We start from the raw sequence: 17,433 nt of genomic DNA, 5'->3' as shown, positions 1-17,433 counted from the left end.
CAGCTTAATTAGCAGCAGAATCCACCAGACCTGCCTTGCGGTCGACAATATTTGTGAGCCGTTTGCCTCAGCAAACACTGCTTTGCATCCATGCGAAACCTTAATGTCTGCTGCAGAGAGAGTTGGGGGAAAACAGCATCAATGAGGAGTCAATAAAGATGAGGGGCTTACACAGCTGGGGCGGGGCAAAGAGTCTTACCTTATAGCTTTAAGTGGTTGATCTTTGTCCACCTAAAGACCCCTCCCCGAACCAACACTCTGCGATGGGAGCAACTTCTTGGGAATAAACTCAGTGAGCAAAATATCAAAGCATAAGTGTGAGCCAAAGCACAGGTCAGGAGTCTTCAAAGACCTGAGACAGACGAATGCATAAAAAGAGCAGGACAGAGGCTGCTAAGGACAGAAACACACTGGACACTTTGTTTAGTAAACAGCATCTTTATTCCTTTACAAAATAGGTACAAATACAGAAGTATGCTTTTCACACAAACAGGAAAATTTTAGAATATGTACAGAGTTTACCAAAAATAACATAGTTCTAATAAACACATGGTTTTTGTAAACAGTATATACAAATTACCCACACATTAAAACTTAATTTTCCACCTGGGTGTCAGTAAAACCTTCCTATTAATTTTTTTTGGCTAAAAAGTTTGATGGAGTAGAAATTTCTTCTGGCTTATTTATCAGAAACCATAAAAATAATTATTAAAGGTATCGTCTTTAAACCGTTGGACAAATAAGTCTATTTGTGCTTCTTTTAAATCATTCTGCTTTCTTTTATTTATTTCATTACTTGTTTTTGTCTTTCCCCCACCAAAGTTAATTTACCAAGATAAAACTGCACGGTGCAAATGAGGAAAACAAATGGTAATATATAAATAGTTACAAACCACCTTCCCTTTGACAGGTATAGACAATACTGCTGAACCCTCAGAGTAAAGAGGCAGGTTTCTCGATGCACATCAGTAACACAGCCAGTTCCTCTTTTTAATCGGAAAACACATTTGAAAACTTAGGGATGGCGCTAATTTAAAATAAAATAAAATAATAATAATAATAATAATTCAATGCATGTTAATTTCTACAACCACCTGGAAATGCTGAGGAATAAATCACAGGACAACACTACTCAGCGGGACAGCTGCTGCATAGACGTTAAGAGGCTTCAAATGGACGACGAAAAGCCAAGCAAATGAGGGCTGTGTGGGTGGCATGTACAACGAACACAGAGAGTGCCTACTGCTGACTGGCACGCTGTCTACACGCCGTACCTCGTGGAAGCCCCAACACGAGATTCACTTGCTCGTCAACCAGTCGGGGGCAAACTCCCTAGACGTCGGCTAACCTCGGCTGGGATTACAATTAACTCTGGTGAAAGCCTAATTGGTGCGATTGACCTAATTTCCCTCGAACGCTGTTCCAAGCTCCCATTCAGACTGCTGATGGTAAGTGTAAGAGTGACAATCACGACTCTGGTCATTCCCATGTCAAGGTCCAGGGTCTTGATGCCTGGTTTCTGAATATCATGCTTAAAGTCCCTACACGATAATAGAATTCTTAAAAAATATATAGCGATAAATAACTTTAAAAACCAGCAACTGACAACATTAAATTGCCTGTAAGAAGCTTCGCTTTCCTGTGAGCCGCTTAACGGGATGAGGCTTCAACCCCCACGATGGACACGGTCATGCAGCTTTGACCCTGGAGAGTCTGCGGGAGGCCGGACTTCTGTAGAAACGGAACCACGCTGGAAGACGAAGCGCTTTCCGACCTGACAGACGATACGTGATTTCACAGAACATGGTAACTAATATGCACACACATTTCCAAAAAACACAGCGATGCTAAAATATTAACTAGGTGGTAAAATATCATACATGCACATCTGAAATCAATGGACTTAATATATACATTTAATATTTAGCTATCAAGTTATGCTTTTATCCCTGGTAAAGTTTTGTTCTGAAGATGCATAATTATAATTAGGTCACAAGGTCAAATAATATTCTGTTCCCATCCTGAAGTACAAGCCTGCGCTATATCATAAATTATAGGCTGCAGTATAATTTTTCGATATGTTGCGTCAAAAAAAGTTACTTTTCACCTTGGGATGATTTTGCTATGTAAGATTCTCACTGGGCTGATGTGGGTAACCATGACAATGCGAGTGAGCTCTGTATCCAGCATACGCAGGCAGCCCATTCTGAATCAACCCTAGACTCTGCATGACCTCCTTTAACACTCTACACTGGGAGGGGGGGGGGCAATCTTATCCACAAAGGGCCAGTATGTGTGCAGCTTTTTGGGATAACCTGTAGGACAGCTGTTCAAACCCAGGTGTGAGGACTCTTCAGCCAATCAGTCCTCTAATTAGTAATCTAACTAAGGAGTTGCAGCGAAAACCCGCATACACACCGGTCCTTTCTGGATAAGATTGCTCACCCCAGCTCTACACACTAGCATTTATTATTGTTTTTTGTGTTTGCTTGGAGCTAAAACAGTGGAGAGACACGATCACGTCTGGATTTTTTTTTTTCCTTTTTAAAGCAATATTAAGGATATGACAGACACTGAGACGAAGCTGCGAAACGCTATCAAAGGCACGTTCCAGGAGAGATGGGGAGAGAGAGGGAGGCTGGGCCAGGCCGGGCTGGGAAGGCTACTTGAGCAGGGCGCGGTAGAGGAGCAGAGAGCGCGCCGTCTCCCGCTCCTGCTCCATGTAGAAGATTAAGTCCCTGAGGTTGACGCGGGTGATGCGCTGGCGGGAGTGCTGGCGCGAGGAGGCGGCGGGGGCGGAGAAGCCGGCCGGGGAGCCCGTGGAGCAGCCTGAGACCTGTGGGGAAGGACAGCATGTTACCCATGTGACCTGGAGAGAGCAGGGGCGTCCGAGCGTACGCGGCATCAGGCAGTGGCAAGCCGCCGACAAGCAGCCCAGAGAGGCGAAACTCAGCACGTCTCTCAGCCGCCGGGACTTCAAAGCCGGCTCCCGGGAGTCTAGTCGTGGCTTGTGCGCCTTCATAAGGAGGTGGTTATAGCCCCCAGCACAGAGCCACGCCTGGCCCTAAAGTGGGTGACTCAGCCGCGATCATCTCACCGCGTACGGGCAGCCAGCGACATCTGCCTTCCGGGCCATTCACATGGCACCTGGCACATCTCAAAGTGTGCACCCCCGCTCCGAGGCGCAACAGTAGAGACCCCAGTGCAGGTACCGATTCGGATGAGATCGGGTCGGGTCGACACCTGGCCTGTCCCAACGTAGTGTGAGGAAGGAGGGACTGGAACAGAGGAGGCATAAACAGCAAAGGACTGACGCCCCATCCTGAGGCCATCTGCGAAGACAAGCCAAGGATGAGTCCTGAGGAGCAGAGTGTCCCAAACAAGCCCAGGAGCCCAGCAGCCCACTGTGCTGTAGCAAATGTGACTGGCATCGGCACCAGGGGAAGGAAATGTGGACCGGGAAGGACAGGGACCCTGCACACTCCCCCGGGGCTGCCCTGATCCCCGTAACTCCCTGTGCTCACCACGCCCAGCTCCACTCCCTTGTCCCAGTCGACAGGGGAGTTCACAGCCTGCTACCTTTAAGTCAATACAAAATAAGCCATAGGATCTGGTAACAACAGCAGCAGGGCTGGGCTCCTCCCCGCGCTAACCTGAGGGAGCAGCGAGGCCGGGCCGGGCCAAGGTCAGCAAGCCGGAACCACATGTACAGGCATCCCGGAGGAGCAGCCAACACAGCGAAATGACACAAAGATCAGCTCCTTCCTGTTCCTGTTCAGTGATACTGTTTTAATAGGTTAGTAATGATTAAGGACCTTCGGCTGCTATTGCTAGTTAGCAACGGCTGACCACGTCCTTAGAAACTGGCAGTTAATTGACATCCTTCCACCCGGGACGCTGTCATTGAGGGTTTCGATACAGGATAACGCCAGCAAGGCCGTAGAGAAAGTGATTTTCGTGACAGCAGCCTAAACCATAAAACGGCGCGCATTTTCCTGTCCGCTGCTAAACCGCAGACAGCGAGACCAGGCAGCAGCTATAGCAGAGGCTGCCAGAGGTGAGGTAGAACGTAGCTACATCTCAGGAGGCTTCTCCTCCCCTTATTTAACATGCCTCATCTGCCACTGTCTCCATTGTATTTGCCCACCATTAAAAGATTAGTTTCCAAACACTGCTAAATCTTATCAGAGCCCAGTTTAGCTCCTACGCAGCTAAATTTACTGTTAGCTGAATAATGTATGTTTCGGTTTCGTTCACAGTTGCAGCGCGATGAACAGCTTTCCCTCCCCTCTTTCTGTCCATCTTTCCATATCAGAATCGCCATTTTTCTTTTAAGTCTGATCGCTGATGTCACATCTCTCTAGCACCAGCCTTCCCAGCGCCTGTAAATACTGAACCTGGTTCTTGTCAACTTCCCAGGAAACAGGGGCTGTGTAAACAGGGAGAAGGATCCCACAGTGGGACTCTTGTCTGTCACCTGTCGGCACAGCAACCCTGCCGTCGGCATGACGACACTGCTGTTGGGGCAGTCCAAATGGTAGCTACAAATATTCATGGCCCCAGTTGGACGTGGGGGGGACCAGGCTGGAAGATGGAAACAATCTTTACGTAGGACACGACAGAACACACTGAACAGCAGGCCCACCCAGGTCGGGCCGGGCACAGAACCCTGTAGTGCTGTTGCTCTCTACTACAGACCAGAACTGGTTCACGTTTGTTCTCAGGGAGACGGAAGACACGCAAAATGTTGTGGCTGAAGCGATACGACATACATGACTCCCACCCTCATGACGTCACAGTCCTGACGCGCCTCATTTGAAGGCTTCCCAAGTCCAGGCAAATGCACAGGGAATCAGCGTAACGGCTTACAGATGTGTGTGGCTCTCAAAAGCCGTATGACTCCGAAAACTATGAGTAAGAATCCACACAATTAGGACAGAGGATAAAAGGGAAAACAATGCAAGAATGGAGTGACCTCTGCTAACGACAGTGTGGAGACGGTATAAAGGCTTCTTGTTGGGGACGGTCCGCGCGAGGCTCAGACTGACAGAGATCCACCCGGCTGCCCTCCAGCTACAGGACACCGCTGGAACAGAGTAGTGAGGCGGTGCAGTAGGGAGCCTGTTTAACCTTGCTAGAGTTTAAAAAAATGCTTTATTTAAGGGCAGGGTCACTTGTTTTCCTCTCCAGCTTTTCGTTTTACCCAAAAAAGCGGAAAATAAAAATAGCTCCTTCCTCCGTCCGCACAGAGAGGAGAGAACAAGCATGGCCGTCCCTATCCCGGAGAAAAGGGGGGGGGGGGCATCACGTTTGGAAACATCGACGGCAAAAAAACAGTCACCGTGCGCCAACCGCATGTCGCCCAAACTGGCGATCGCCGGAGCATCCCCACGCTGGCATAAAACATGAAGTCCGCCGCTGCTGCCACGGCGACGGGGTTTCAGTCAAGGAGAAAGGAGGAGAAATAAAAAAAAAACTCCTTATTACTTCTACCTCCTGCAAGCCATTTTGGTCTCCAAAGGTTTGAGGGCGCCTGAGGCCGTGTGTCTGCAGTGTTTCGGGAAACGACTCGCCTTCGCACGAACAGCGCTCTGTTGTGCTGCGCCGCTGCCCCTAGCGTCCCTGCTCCATTTCTGTTTAACCCTTTGCTGCCTCGGCTAGTCGCGTCAGTCGTGTGCCCCCTCCCGTGCTCCCTGCCTGGCCCAAACCCAAGCCTGCACCTCCGACGCGGGAAAGGGAGCCTTTTAAAAACCTCCGGTCGACACGAGGAGAGATGTGAACGAGGAGCTCGGAGGTTCCGCCGGTCCTGTGCCGGAGCACAGTGTCACTTCACAGTTAAATGCATATTAACCGTTGATTAAATCTGCAAACTGGTTGACACAACACATAATTAAAACATTTGGCTGCAGGTTAGGAATTTTCTAATTAGTGTGGCGTCGACGTAGCCGCGTGGCCTTGGGTCTGCAAGTCCATGGGTTAGAGTCGAGATGAAAGCTGACCCTCCCGGCTGGGCTCCAGAGGACCACTCGCAAAGGGGGGGGGAGGGGGGGGGTCACAGCCAAGAGGCATAAAAAGAGACCAGGTCCCTCTCTCTGCCGGCGCAGGGGAACACTTCCGGGATAAAAAAAAATGTAATAATTTTTAAGGAGGAGGTTGGACCGGTTCTCCTGGTGCGCAGCAGAGACAGCGGGAAAAGTCAGATCCAAATCCCATACTGACTGCCACCAGAGCGCAGCAGGAGTGGGGGTGCGGAGTCAGGGACACGATCAGAACCTCAAGAACATTGACGCACCCCCTGTGATCGGACTACAGCATCGGGCCAGGTGCCTCTTGCTCCTCTTGGGCTGTGAATCTCTGCGGCATTAAATATTCAAGGCGTTTCATAAATAAATGGAATCCAATTAAAGTTAACATGGGAGATGGGTAACGAGCCTGCTGTCTTAGCCCACGCCTTCATCGGTTTCGGCTAATGAGGCATTGTTGGTTTTCGCGCCCTCCTCTTCAAACCGGGAGGCGCTGTCATTATTCAGTCCGGGTTCGCCGAGAGGCCGCTGACTGACTCGTTAATCTGCGCCTTTCTTACGGAGTGGCGTTCCGCAGCGTGTGGCCTCACCTCCCGAGAGGGCAGCATCTCTGTCCCGGACCGGAATGACCTGGCGTGCACAGAGCCTGACAAGCCGCCGTGCTCTGAGCGAGCGCCCCGGGAAACGTGGGAACACGTCTCTCGCTACAGTGCCTCCATGGGAGTGCGGCGGAAACCCCTTTCTCCTGAACACAATGAGACATTCATAAACTGGGCGTCAACCCGGGGCTGTGCTCACCTGCAGGCTACTGGCACTGACAGACAGCCCCGGCTGGCGCACACACACTCGGAGGATCCGGCGCCATCTCACGGCTACACGTGCAAGGCGGCAGTGTGCCGCCCAGATCGGGCGCGGGGACCAGTTTAAAAAAAAAAAGCGGCATGCCGACGTTTATTTCAAAGAAGAAGGAAAAAAAAACCCGTAACCTTGCATAAATTACGATCCCAGAATCCACCACCCACTGCCATCTCTGCATCCGACAAAGCGATAACCAGAGATATCCAAGGGGAGAGAGCAGAACAAAACATCTGAAATTAAAAGAAAAAAAAAAACCTGATTAAGTTACTTTGGAAGAAAAGGCAAAAACAGACTTAATATTTAATAGAAAAAGGGAAACCAAGTGTCTGACAAAAGCTGCGTGATTCTTGGAAAGGGCAGGTCTCTCATCTACCACCTGCTGGGGGGGGCTTCCGCTGGGCGTTTGGCACCTCTCAGACAGCTCCTCGTCCCATTCGGACGCAAAGTACAAAAGCCCCAGTGTGGGGGTTACAGGAGAATGTTCCAGAAGGCACGCCACGAAGCCACGGGGACAGCTGAGGGAGGCGTCTACAACTCTTCCTCCACCAGGAGGGAGAAAGAGGAGGTGTCTATGGAGAGTCAGACAGACAGATAGCCAAACCCAGGTGTGATGTCACAAGCTGGCTGCTTTCCTATTGGTCCCCGGACACAGCAGTCGCTCCCACTGCTCTCCACTGCCTCCACGACTTCACCTCCAAAGCTTCCTGAGAAGACTGTTTAAAGAAGGTCCCAATGGCTCATCAGTACCTGCGCAAGTTTTTTTTCTCTTCCCACAACAGAAAAAAAGAACCTGACTCCTTCTATGTATATTCATTATCTACATATTGACTCAATTTAAATCCACACCCTTTCCTGCAATGTTAATGGTTTGCCTTGTAAAGGCAGGGTGCCCGCCTTCCTCTGCTGCGGGCGCGCCCACTGGCACGAACTCCAACTTCCTAACAGAGCCTGTAGGGGGCACCTTTCACCACGAGAGATGGTGGGCGATGGGTGGGAGAGGCACAAGGACATGCGGGTAACGGACCCCGGGGAATGGCCATCTGCGGGGAGCCAGACAATCGGGGGGGGGGGGGGGCTCCTGACAAGTGGCCCATTTACCTTCCACCCCCCAATACACCCCAGACAGAATGAGTTTCCTGGGTGTGTGTAAACAAAAGCTGTCAAGGCAGACAAACAACAAACCGCAGATGCACAAAGCAAATGTATACATCTACATTCGATCTTAAGATCAAATGCTGGGCTTTTTTTTTAAATAAATGTGCTCAAACTAAATTGCCAGTCATAAACAACTGAAGAGTAGTAGTTACATTTTGCATGTTAAAATCTAATTGACGTATGCACCTGACAAGGAGTGCAAAGACTTAGTGTAATACAAGTGAAAAAATTACACCACAGTTACGTGATTCCTCACACCATTCTGACAGGCACATGCCGATTCAGGGCTGTCGCTCTGTGCTTGTCGGAAGGTCGCCGGTTTAAATCCAGGGGTCGGCAGAGACAATTTTGCCAGTGGAGTGTTAAGCAAGGCCCTTAACTGCAACTGCTCTAGAAACAGGCTAAGCCTGCTTTCATAACTGTACTCTGCTTTGGATAAACATGATCGGGGTGGGGGACATGTGGCTCAGTTGGTTAGGGGGCCGTGCTTGTGATGGGAAGGTTGCTGGTTCGAATCCTGTGGTCGGAAGAATGATTTCACTGTTGGGTGACTGAGCAAGACCCTTAACCCCAAAAGCTTCAGGGACCGTCGGCACCGAATTCCATTTTTAAGTCGCTTTGAGTAAGAGCATCTGCTAACTAAAAGTAAAAAATGAATAGAATGTTTTCAGGAACAGGATCAGTAAGGCATCAGCAAGGCTGAAAACAGTGGCGGAGAACAATGATATCTTTAATTTGACTTACTCCATTCCAGAATACATCATCAATTTTCTTTGTCTTATTTATTTCCTCTCCTCACTCCTATTATCCTCGTATGCGGATTTGACAGAAACACAACCACGCTGCTGCAAGACGCTTCTGTTCTCTGTTCTTTGGGTCAGACTAATTGAATTATATTAAGATGTGAATAGGTTTAACTCCTGAGATTATCTGCCAAAACACAGTGCCTGAGTGGCATATCTAATTGTGCTTGCTAATTAGCTCAGGCTGTCTAATTCCCACCGCAGTCGGTGTGTTAAACGGAGAGGCGCTTGGAAGCGGATACTACAGCTTAAATCCTTAAGGTAAGAAGCGGGACCGCAGCAAATCGGCCTTATGTTACAGGAGCCGGTGATTGATTCTGAGCCTTAATTAGGAAAATACGGAAGACGGGAGGGGGATTAATGAACTGTGTACCTTGTCAAACTGCTGGGTAAATTCTGTTTGCTAAAATCTGGGCTGAGTATAATGGCTGGGGCAATTAGCCGCGGACCCTGTGACAGTCTCCAAGGACACGGGGGGCTGCCCCCCCGCCTGTGGCGTCCGTGCTCGCCCGGGCCGTCTTCCCGAGAAAAGGCCAGCCGGCGATTTCCTTACCTCCTCTGATGCCCAGCCTGTTACGGAGCCAATATTTAACGCATGATCTAAATGAACACCAAAAGCTTTTAATGCACATATGAAAAATCACATTTAAAAATACGACTGAGGAAGTGCTGCTCTCGTCGTTTATTTGATAACAGAAACGGATAGAAATGTAACAAAAGATGTTTCCAAGCGGCAACCGTCAAGACTGTGGAATTTTTTTTTCTCCACCATTAGAAGCCGTTCCTAACTTGTTAAAATTGATCAAATGGAAAGCTGTGGAAAAAAAAATTAAGCTGAGTCGAAAAGTGTGACTTGGATTTAATATTTTATAATTGCCAAGGGACATTCTGAGATCAATGAATTTCTTGCCTGAGACGCACATCAGAAAGAGATGTACTTCAGTCTTTTTAGGGAACATTGGTCTATTTAATTCCAGTGCCTGATGCATGTGAAATATGCCTTCCTTGGCCTTCGCCTGCCCGCCCCCCGGCGCCGCTGCCGGCAGACATTACCGCTTTTAATGGGCTGCCATTGGAGGGGGAGAGCAAAGCAAGCCAATAAGCCGTCTCCGCTAATGCAACCGGCTTGTTTATTCGCTGGAACCTGGGTTTTTTTCCCTCTCTTTTTTTTTTTTGCGTTGCTAATTTTAGCCGTACATTTCGCCGTTTTTTTTTTTTTTTGAAGGAAGATAAGGAAGAGAGAAACAGTGACATGGGGAGCACGGCGTGTGTGAGGCGTCATTACGGCAGAAGCCTGTAGTGCGTCGCAGGTTCTGCACCTGAACAGAGCTTCCTGAGAAGATGATGTGGCTTCCATGCCGACTTTAACGTAATTTGGGGGGGGGGGGGCACAGCAGAAAGGTCGAGGCTCATGGTGGGGGGTGTGATATACAGCCAGACTTGGCTTCACACTACCTCAGCGGGGGCAGCCAAGGAGGAGAGGCTATGAAATAAATATCAGCCAATTACCCAATTAACCTGTGTCAGTGGACAGCCACACTGCAGCTTAGCGGAACCTCACTTAAGCTATTTTGGCCACACAGCCCTGCTACAGGCCTATCAGGAAAACAGCACTGTGAACTTCCCCAATCAGGCCTATCTTTACTTTCATCACCTTTTCTCCCAAAATCACAACAGAGTGAGTCTCTTCATGGCAAAACTCTCTGTGTCTTTCATAGTCAAGATGGCATGTCGAAACTCAGTGGGGCTTCTACATGAGCCCTAATCTATCTACGGACAGCAGTGTCCTCCTTCCCAATCGTACCATGATCGGCCTCGGAATATCAGGGCTGTTGTTCCTGTGAGCACCACTGGAACGTTAGAACTTTAGAACCAAAACGATTAGACTGGACACGATTACACTGAAACGAACACACCGTCAATCCCTGCAGAACCATAAAATCACGTGTTAGCTGCCGCCGTTCATTTGCAGCGCACACCAGCTCAGAGGGTCTCGTCGTAAACCTCATAGCCTCATCACCTTCTGCTTGCCCTCCCCGCATCCCACCCAACCCCTGTTTTGAATGACAAATCCCTGCAGACGCGCCCCCCCACCCCCGTGCTTGTTTACGGCCATGTTGCGCTGAGCTCACAATCTGAAATCTGAAGGAAAACAGACCTTTACCAAACACACTGCTGAAAGATCCACCACATGCCACTGACTCGACACGCAACTACGTGAATCCATTCGGAAAGGAGCAAGGTGTGGCTGGCACACCGGGAGATCCCACAGACCTGCAGGGCCTGGAGACCATGTCCTCCAGAGCTATCATAGATCTCTGACATTTCAGATCTCTCAAGTATAAGCTGTATGATTAGGCAAAGGGGGCTTACAAAGCTGGGCCACAAAATATCCCAGGTTCGAATCGTGCGGGAGTGGGCGGGGGGGGGGGGGCTCAGCTGTGTCGACCTTGACAAGGGCACACGTCCCGGAAGAGTGAGGCTAGCGCTAACGGCTAACACCGAAAGCGGTTCCAGCTGATCTCAGTAAAAAGCATGTTCTCAGCATCCAGATAGCAGCCGTAATGATGCAGGAAGGGGCTAAACAGCGACGCAACATTTGCTAACTATGGCCCAAGGCAGAGCAGCAGCACCATATCTGAGCGATGGCCCGGACCCAGTTGAGTACCCCTCCCCCCCTCCCCCGGTACCCCTGGGCTCCCAACTCTTGGAGCCCCCCCCAGGCCACCCGACTAGGGTACAGCCTCACATCACAGCCCCTCCGCTCCCCCCGATGTGAGCAAAACTGCAACTAATTTTGTTCTTCCGAAACTTAATTATATCAAGATTAACAAGGGAGGTAATTAATTTCTTTACGATGGGTATCTTTTAAGTGCCCGGGGCCCAACTTTGTTGTGAAAATGTATATTCAACCATTATTACAGTACAAACTAAAAGGAACTGCAGAGGGGGAGGAACAATTTCAAGTCAAGCAGGGGTTACGTTTAGCTAACATAAATCTTTTAATCTAATTTCAATTGTTAAAATGAAATGGTCAATCACGCACATGCATGGATACTGCTCTCATAGCATTTGGGATCATGCATATGATGTTTTTTTTTTTTTGAAGCAGCTACATTTTGTTACTGAATAATTTTTGCTGCAATCGATTGTTTTTATTTCACTGACTTTCCAGGCCTGTGAGAAAGCAATACAAGCTCTCAGGCATTTTCAGAGACGACAGCTCTCTTCTGTTCCAACTGGTGTGTGACTTTTCCAATTCCAGGGAGGGTAACAGGTCACAGGACGTTAAGAGCACCTAGGCATGACCCAGTGTAATGTTCCTACCTAAGCACACCTCATGTGTCTGAGAGCCACTGTCAGATGCAATACATGACGCTCATGCTACAAAGGTTCAAAGAATCCTTTAGCTATCTCGACTTTTCTTGTTAAAATGACCAGCGCAGCCATCCTTAGGAAACATCGCTATAAGATCAGTGGCAGGCTACGCATTAACGCTCATGAACACCCAGTCACTGTCGACTGCTACATCCTACATCCATAAAGATCATGTCAAAATTAAGCAATTCTCTATAATAGACGGGAAATTTAGGACAATGGCACAAAGGGCCTGTCCTTGAAATCTCACCCAAATATATAAGATATGCAGTATCCATCAAAAGTTTGAACACACCAAGCTGCTTACAAAGGAGAGTGATCACATGACCACATCACATGACCTGGCCACCTGACCTAAACCCAGTAGAGATGGATTTGGAGGAGTTTAACAAGAGGGTGAAGGAAAAGCAGCCAATGAGTGCTCAGCTTATATGCGGGACCTCCTTCAGGATGGCTGGAAGGCCACCTCATGAAACTGGTATAGAGGAGAAAGCAGGGCCAACCAGTCGCTGGACCAAATGGGGTTAAAGGGCCTAACGGTGGGATCACTCTGCTGACCACAGGATTTGAATCAGCAAGTTCCAATTCCCCCAACAATTAAATGTTTTAAATAGTTTTTTTGGTCAGTACCTCATTCCATATGTTATAGTTCTGATTAATTATTCTAAAATGTAGAGAATAGTACAAATAAACCTTTCTATGGGTAGGTGTGTCCAGACTTTTGACTGGCACTGTATGCAGACAGAGGCAGAGGAATTGCCCAGGGCAGGATTAGGTGAGCGCTTGTGTTGCCACAGCGAATGATCAGCAGCCGATGAAACGCAGCCTGAAAATCTGTTCAGGGGTCAGTCGTGTGGCAGAACGATAAAGGAAGGCGACTTTGTGGGCTCGCAGTCTCCCTGACCCCAACATGGCTCTGGCTCTCACAAATCTGTCAGGCTGCTTCTCTCTGCCGCACCACCTAAGCAGCCACAGCATGAATGCTCCTCATCTCCGTCCCACACAGCCACCTGCCAGATGTCCCTGAGATACGCTCCTCATCTCCGACCCACACAGCCACCTGCCAGATGTCCCTGAGATACGCTCCTCATCTCCGACCCACAAAGCCACCTGCCAGATGTCCCTGAGATACACTCCTCATCTCCGACCCACAAAGCCACCTGCCAGATGTCCCTGAGATACACTCCTCATCTCCGGCACACAAAGCCACCTGCCAGATGTCCCTGAGATACACTCCTCATCTCCGGCACACAAAGCCACCTGTCAGATGTCCCTGAGATACGCTCCTCATCTCCGGCCCACAAAGTCACTTGCCAGATGTCCCTGAGATACACTCCTCATCTCCGGCACACAAAGCCACCTGCCAGATGTCCCTGAGATACGCTCCTCATCTCCGGCCCACAAAGTCACTTGCCAGATGTCCCTGAGATACACTCCTCATCTCCGGCACACAAAGCCACCTGCCAGATGTCCCTGAGATACGCTCCTCATCTCCGACCCACACAGCCACCTGCCAGACGTCCCTGAGATATGCTCCTCCCCATGCTAAAGTATGCCGCACTCTTTAAGCTCCCGTGGTGGCAGCACCAGGGGTTTTATTCTGAGTGTGAGATCACTCCTTCATCTCAGGCCCCGCTCACACCTCCCCACCAGGCCTGGCTCCGCCACAGGAGGAGCATGTTGGGATGGAGCAGGTAGATGCAAAGTTAGGCCAGGCCAAGAGCTGAGCAGTCCTGCTTAAGCTCAGGTCAGAGGGAAACTGATCAGTACGAAGTTCATCTCTGCATTTCAGCAAAATAAAGGATGATTTTATTACATACAGTTTTATCCGAAAATATTATTGCTCAATTTACTAGTGAGTACTGTGGGTAAATTCATTTAGGGTTAGGGTGCTGGAACTCTACTGCAGAAGTAAGAAGGCTGTACCCACTGTACTGTCAGAATCAAATCATGGCACCCTGGGAAAATATCACCAACACGTGAAAATGTATTACTTTGAGTATCAGCAGTTATTTACGCTAAGGGTAAAAGCTGTTGGTTCGAACAACATTTACTGTAGGAAATGAAATGATCTTGGAAAGTTCAAAATGTCACCTACTGTGAAATAGTGAGTGTGTCTACATACAGAAATCATGCAGCAGTAAAAGCAAAGACTTCAGGATCCCCACAAACTGTATATCTGCACTACGGGGTACAAATAACAAGAAGGTAATGGCAACCTAGGTTTAGAATAAAATGGTTCTTCACTTAGGGATCCGCGACACGACCCCAGTTCTCGGTGTGCGTGTCCTGAGCCGCACTCATGCGAATGCAGGCCTCAGTCCTCTCTCCACACTCCCCCATCCTTCTCCACCTATTCATTATGACATCATTCATGGGGCGGATCCTCTCGATAGCCGGAGAGGTCTGTCTGTGGAGTTTGTGAGCGAGTCACGGAACATCATGCCCTACGCCGGGGGGGGGGGGGGCATCACATGCATAAAGGACCGGTGTGTATGCAGGTTTCTGGGATAACCTGTAGGTCAGCTATGCAAACCCAGGTGTGAGGACTCTTCAGACAATCAGTCCTCTAATTAGTAATCTAATTAGGGAGTTGCAGTGAAAACCTGCATACCCATCGGCCCTTTGTAGATATGATTGCCCAACCCTGCCCTACACGATAGCCTATGCTAATGCTAATAATGGGGGGTGTTTGGGGGGGTTAGCTCCTCAGCTTAAACCAAAGGCCGACCCACACTGCCAGAATGGAGTGAGTTGCCTCCCTCCCCCCACATGATGACCCTCTCTGGGACGGCTGTTTACATGACTGAAGACCTGACCATTGAGCCGGGGGGGCAGAAAGAAGGCAAGACCCCCACGCATCGGGGGCAGGCGACACACAAGCTGGGAATGCACTTCATTAAGCAAGATTACAAGTTTAACTTACAAACCAGAGGTCAAAATTGCTCATTAACAAGGGTGGGGGAGAGGGGAGGGGGGTTACGGACACCCGCGGGGGTGGGAGACACATTTCAATCCGCCTTTGATGTTTCATGCCTGCTCCCTGCCCACCCCCGGCCCAGTCTCGGTGCCCGCCCCCCCCTCCCGACTTCTTGGCAGAGAGGTTGACTTTAATTGTAGCTATAGAGGAGAGCGCAGTTTGCCTGTAAGCCAGCCTCCGCATCTGCAGTGAGTGCGGCTTTGCTGATATTGGACGCAGTCCATCGCCCGGGGCTCCTTTTAATGGCTCCCCCTCTCATACCAGCCTCAGATTGTTTTCCACGTGATTCCTGTTAATTTCGCTGCAGGAAAGGGCATCGCTTTTCCTTGTGCTCTCCCCTCCTCGAGCCTCTCACTCTTCCATTCCGCGCACACACACACACACTCTCACACTCGCTCTCTCTCCAAGTAGGTGAAATCAATTCAAATGGAAAAAAATAATAACAGTGCTCTTATTAAATGTTCTACCTACCTATTCGCACGCCTCCATGATACACTCCAAACCATATCTGGGAAAATAGCTGCTTTCCTTTAATGAACATGGGTAATATATTTTTCATACAAGACTCCAATGTTATTTTTTTTTTTATTATAAAAAATTTTTATCCAGTGGTGTTGGGGTTGGGGAGGGGTGGTTCAGGGGCCAGCAAAAGGTAAGCCTGAATGCAAAGATGTACACATTTTTAATACAAACCTGCTCTTAACATTCAGTACAACCAATGCACCATGTGCAACCACAGGCACTGTAAGGGAAAAGGGATTTCTATGACTGATTCAATACACACACACACACACACACACACACACACACACACACACACGGTTCTTTCCTAAAAATGACTATTTGATACGAATGCAGCCAAATGCCTGCTGTGTGTGTGTGTGTGTGTGTTTGTGTGTAGGTCATGAGAACGTGCCCAGCTCACACTTAGTAATTATTTTGAGTACTAAACATAAATGACCATTTCATGTCTGTGTCATCAGTTACTGCCGTGGCGACGGCAATGCAGGCCGGACGGGGTCGCCATGGGCCGCGGATGACTGGCTGGTTTCTCAGGCTAACGGCCCGAGTGCAGGACAGACGGCCGGCAGGATCTCTGAGCTCTAAAGGGGGAAGCCGCGCGGCTCTCGGCCTTGCTGTCCGCATCACCATCTCTACGGGCTGCCCTGCCTTCCGAGTGGACTTCAAAAACAAGCATAAAGGCGGGTGGGGGTGCAGGGGAAGGGGAAGGGGGAGGGGAGCGTCTGCATACCCTCTCACCCCCGGCCAGGGCATCCCCCCTGCCCCCTCGTAAAAAGCTCCTAGTGGCACGGAGCAGCTAATCCACCCCGCCAAGCCTCACAAGGCCCCATTGTTCCCCGCGCTGCAGATCGCGCTGCAGATACCCCCCCTGGCCGGCTATCGTTTTCACCCCCGCGGCGCTCCCGGCCCTGGGCCCCACCCATCAGAGTCACCTTCACAGGAAGGTGGCAGCCGGGGGGAGGGGGGCGGGGTCGCCTCAGACACCCGACACACTGTCACCTGCATTTTATCAGCGGAGGTGGGGGGGGCAGATTTCAGCACTGGGAAGCGTTCTGCTAGAAGGCATCTGAGAGGTCATTATCCCCCTTGCTGGCGTGGCCGTGAAAGGGCGCCTTTGTCGGGGATTAACGTGAAGACTTCAGGATTTGTTGTCGGCGGTAAATAATCGGTGTGGGTTCGGCGGTGCTGGCCAGCCTACCCGTCTGTCCGGCCCACCCCGCCCCCCCGGGCCCAATTGTGTGGAGATGAAATGTATGACAAGCCCCTCGGTGAGGCTGAGAGCAGGCAGCAGTCCAGAGGCAGCCAGAGGCCTGCCAGGCATCCGGTGACCCCCTTAGAAAAGTCACATTCGCTCTGCTCTTGAGAAAGGAAGCCTGGCGCCGCGGGGCAGCAGCCCTCCCCCCGCGCAAAAGCAGGAGGCAAGGGGAGGTGAACAGCCAGCGAAAATAAGTCCAGATCTCCCCCCCCCCCCCTTTCCCTGCCTCCATCCCTCCTCGCGGTCGCTCATAAAAACAGGCAAAAGGCCCCCTTCCCATCTCGTCTTTTAATTAGATGTAGATTTGACGGCAAAACGAAGGGGTGGGGGGGCAGGAGCAGAAAACATGGATAGCAGCGCTTGTTAGACTGGCAATTGTTTTATAAAGATGACACGGGGTGGCTGAGTGATTTAAAAAAGGACTAATACTTGGATTATGGGTATTTATGCTGTGTGTCA

The 17,433-nt window shown here is 49.8% G+C and overlaps 1 protein-coding gene across 1 annotated transcript in view; it reads right to left on the bottom strand.

Annotated features, from left to right (window-relative positions):
* Nucleotides 1–424: 424 nt before the first annotated feature.
* LOC111848232 (transcription initiation factor TFIID subunit 4-like) overlaps nt 425–17,433 on the bottom strand; it is a 52,554-nt gene continuing 35,545 nt past the window's right edge. The window contains exon 14 of the mRNA XM_072698125.1: nt 425–2,836. Coding sequence (XP_072554226.1) covers nt 2,663–2,836 — 174 coding nt within the window. The 3' untranslated portion in view covers nt 425–2,662. The remainder of the gene's footprint in view (nt 2,837–17,433) is intronic.

Source organism: Paramormyrops kingsleyae, chromosome 13 (genome assembly GCF_048594095.1).
Source record: "Paramormyrops kingsleyae isolate MSU_618 chromosome 13, PKINGS_0.4, whole genome shotgun sequence".
In the NCBI taxonomy this organism is placed as follows: Eukaryota; Metazoa; Chordata; class Actinopteri; order Osteoglossiformes; family Mormyridae; genus Paramormyrops; species Paramormyrops kingsleyae.
This window is presented reverse-complemented; position numbering and strand designations above follow the sequence as displayed.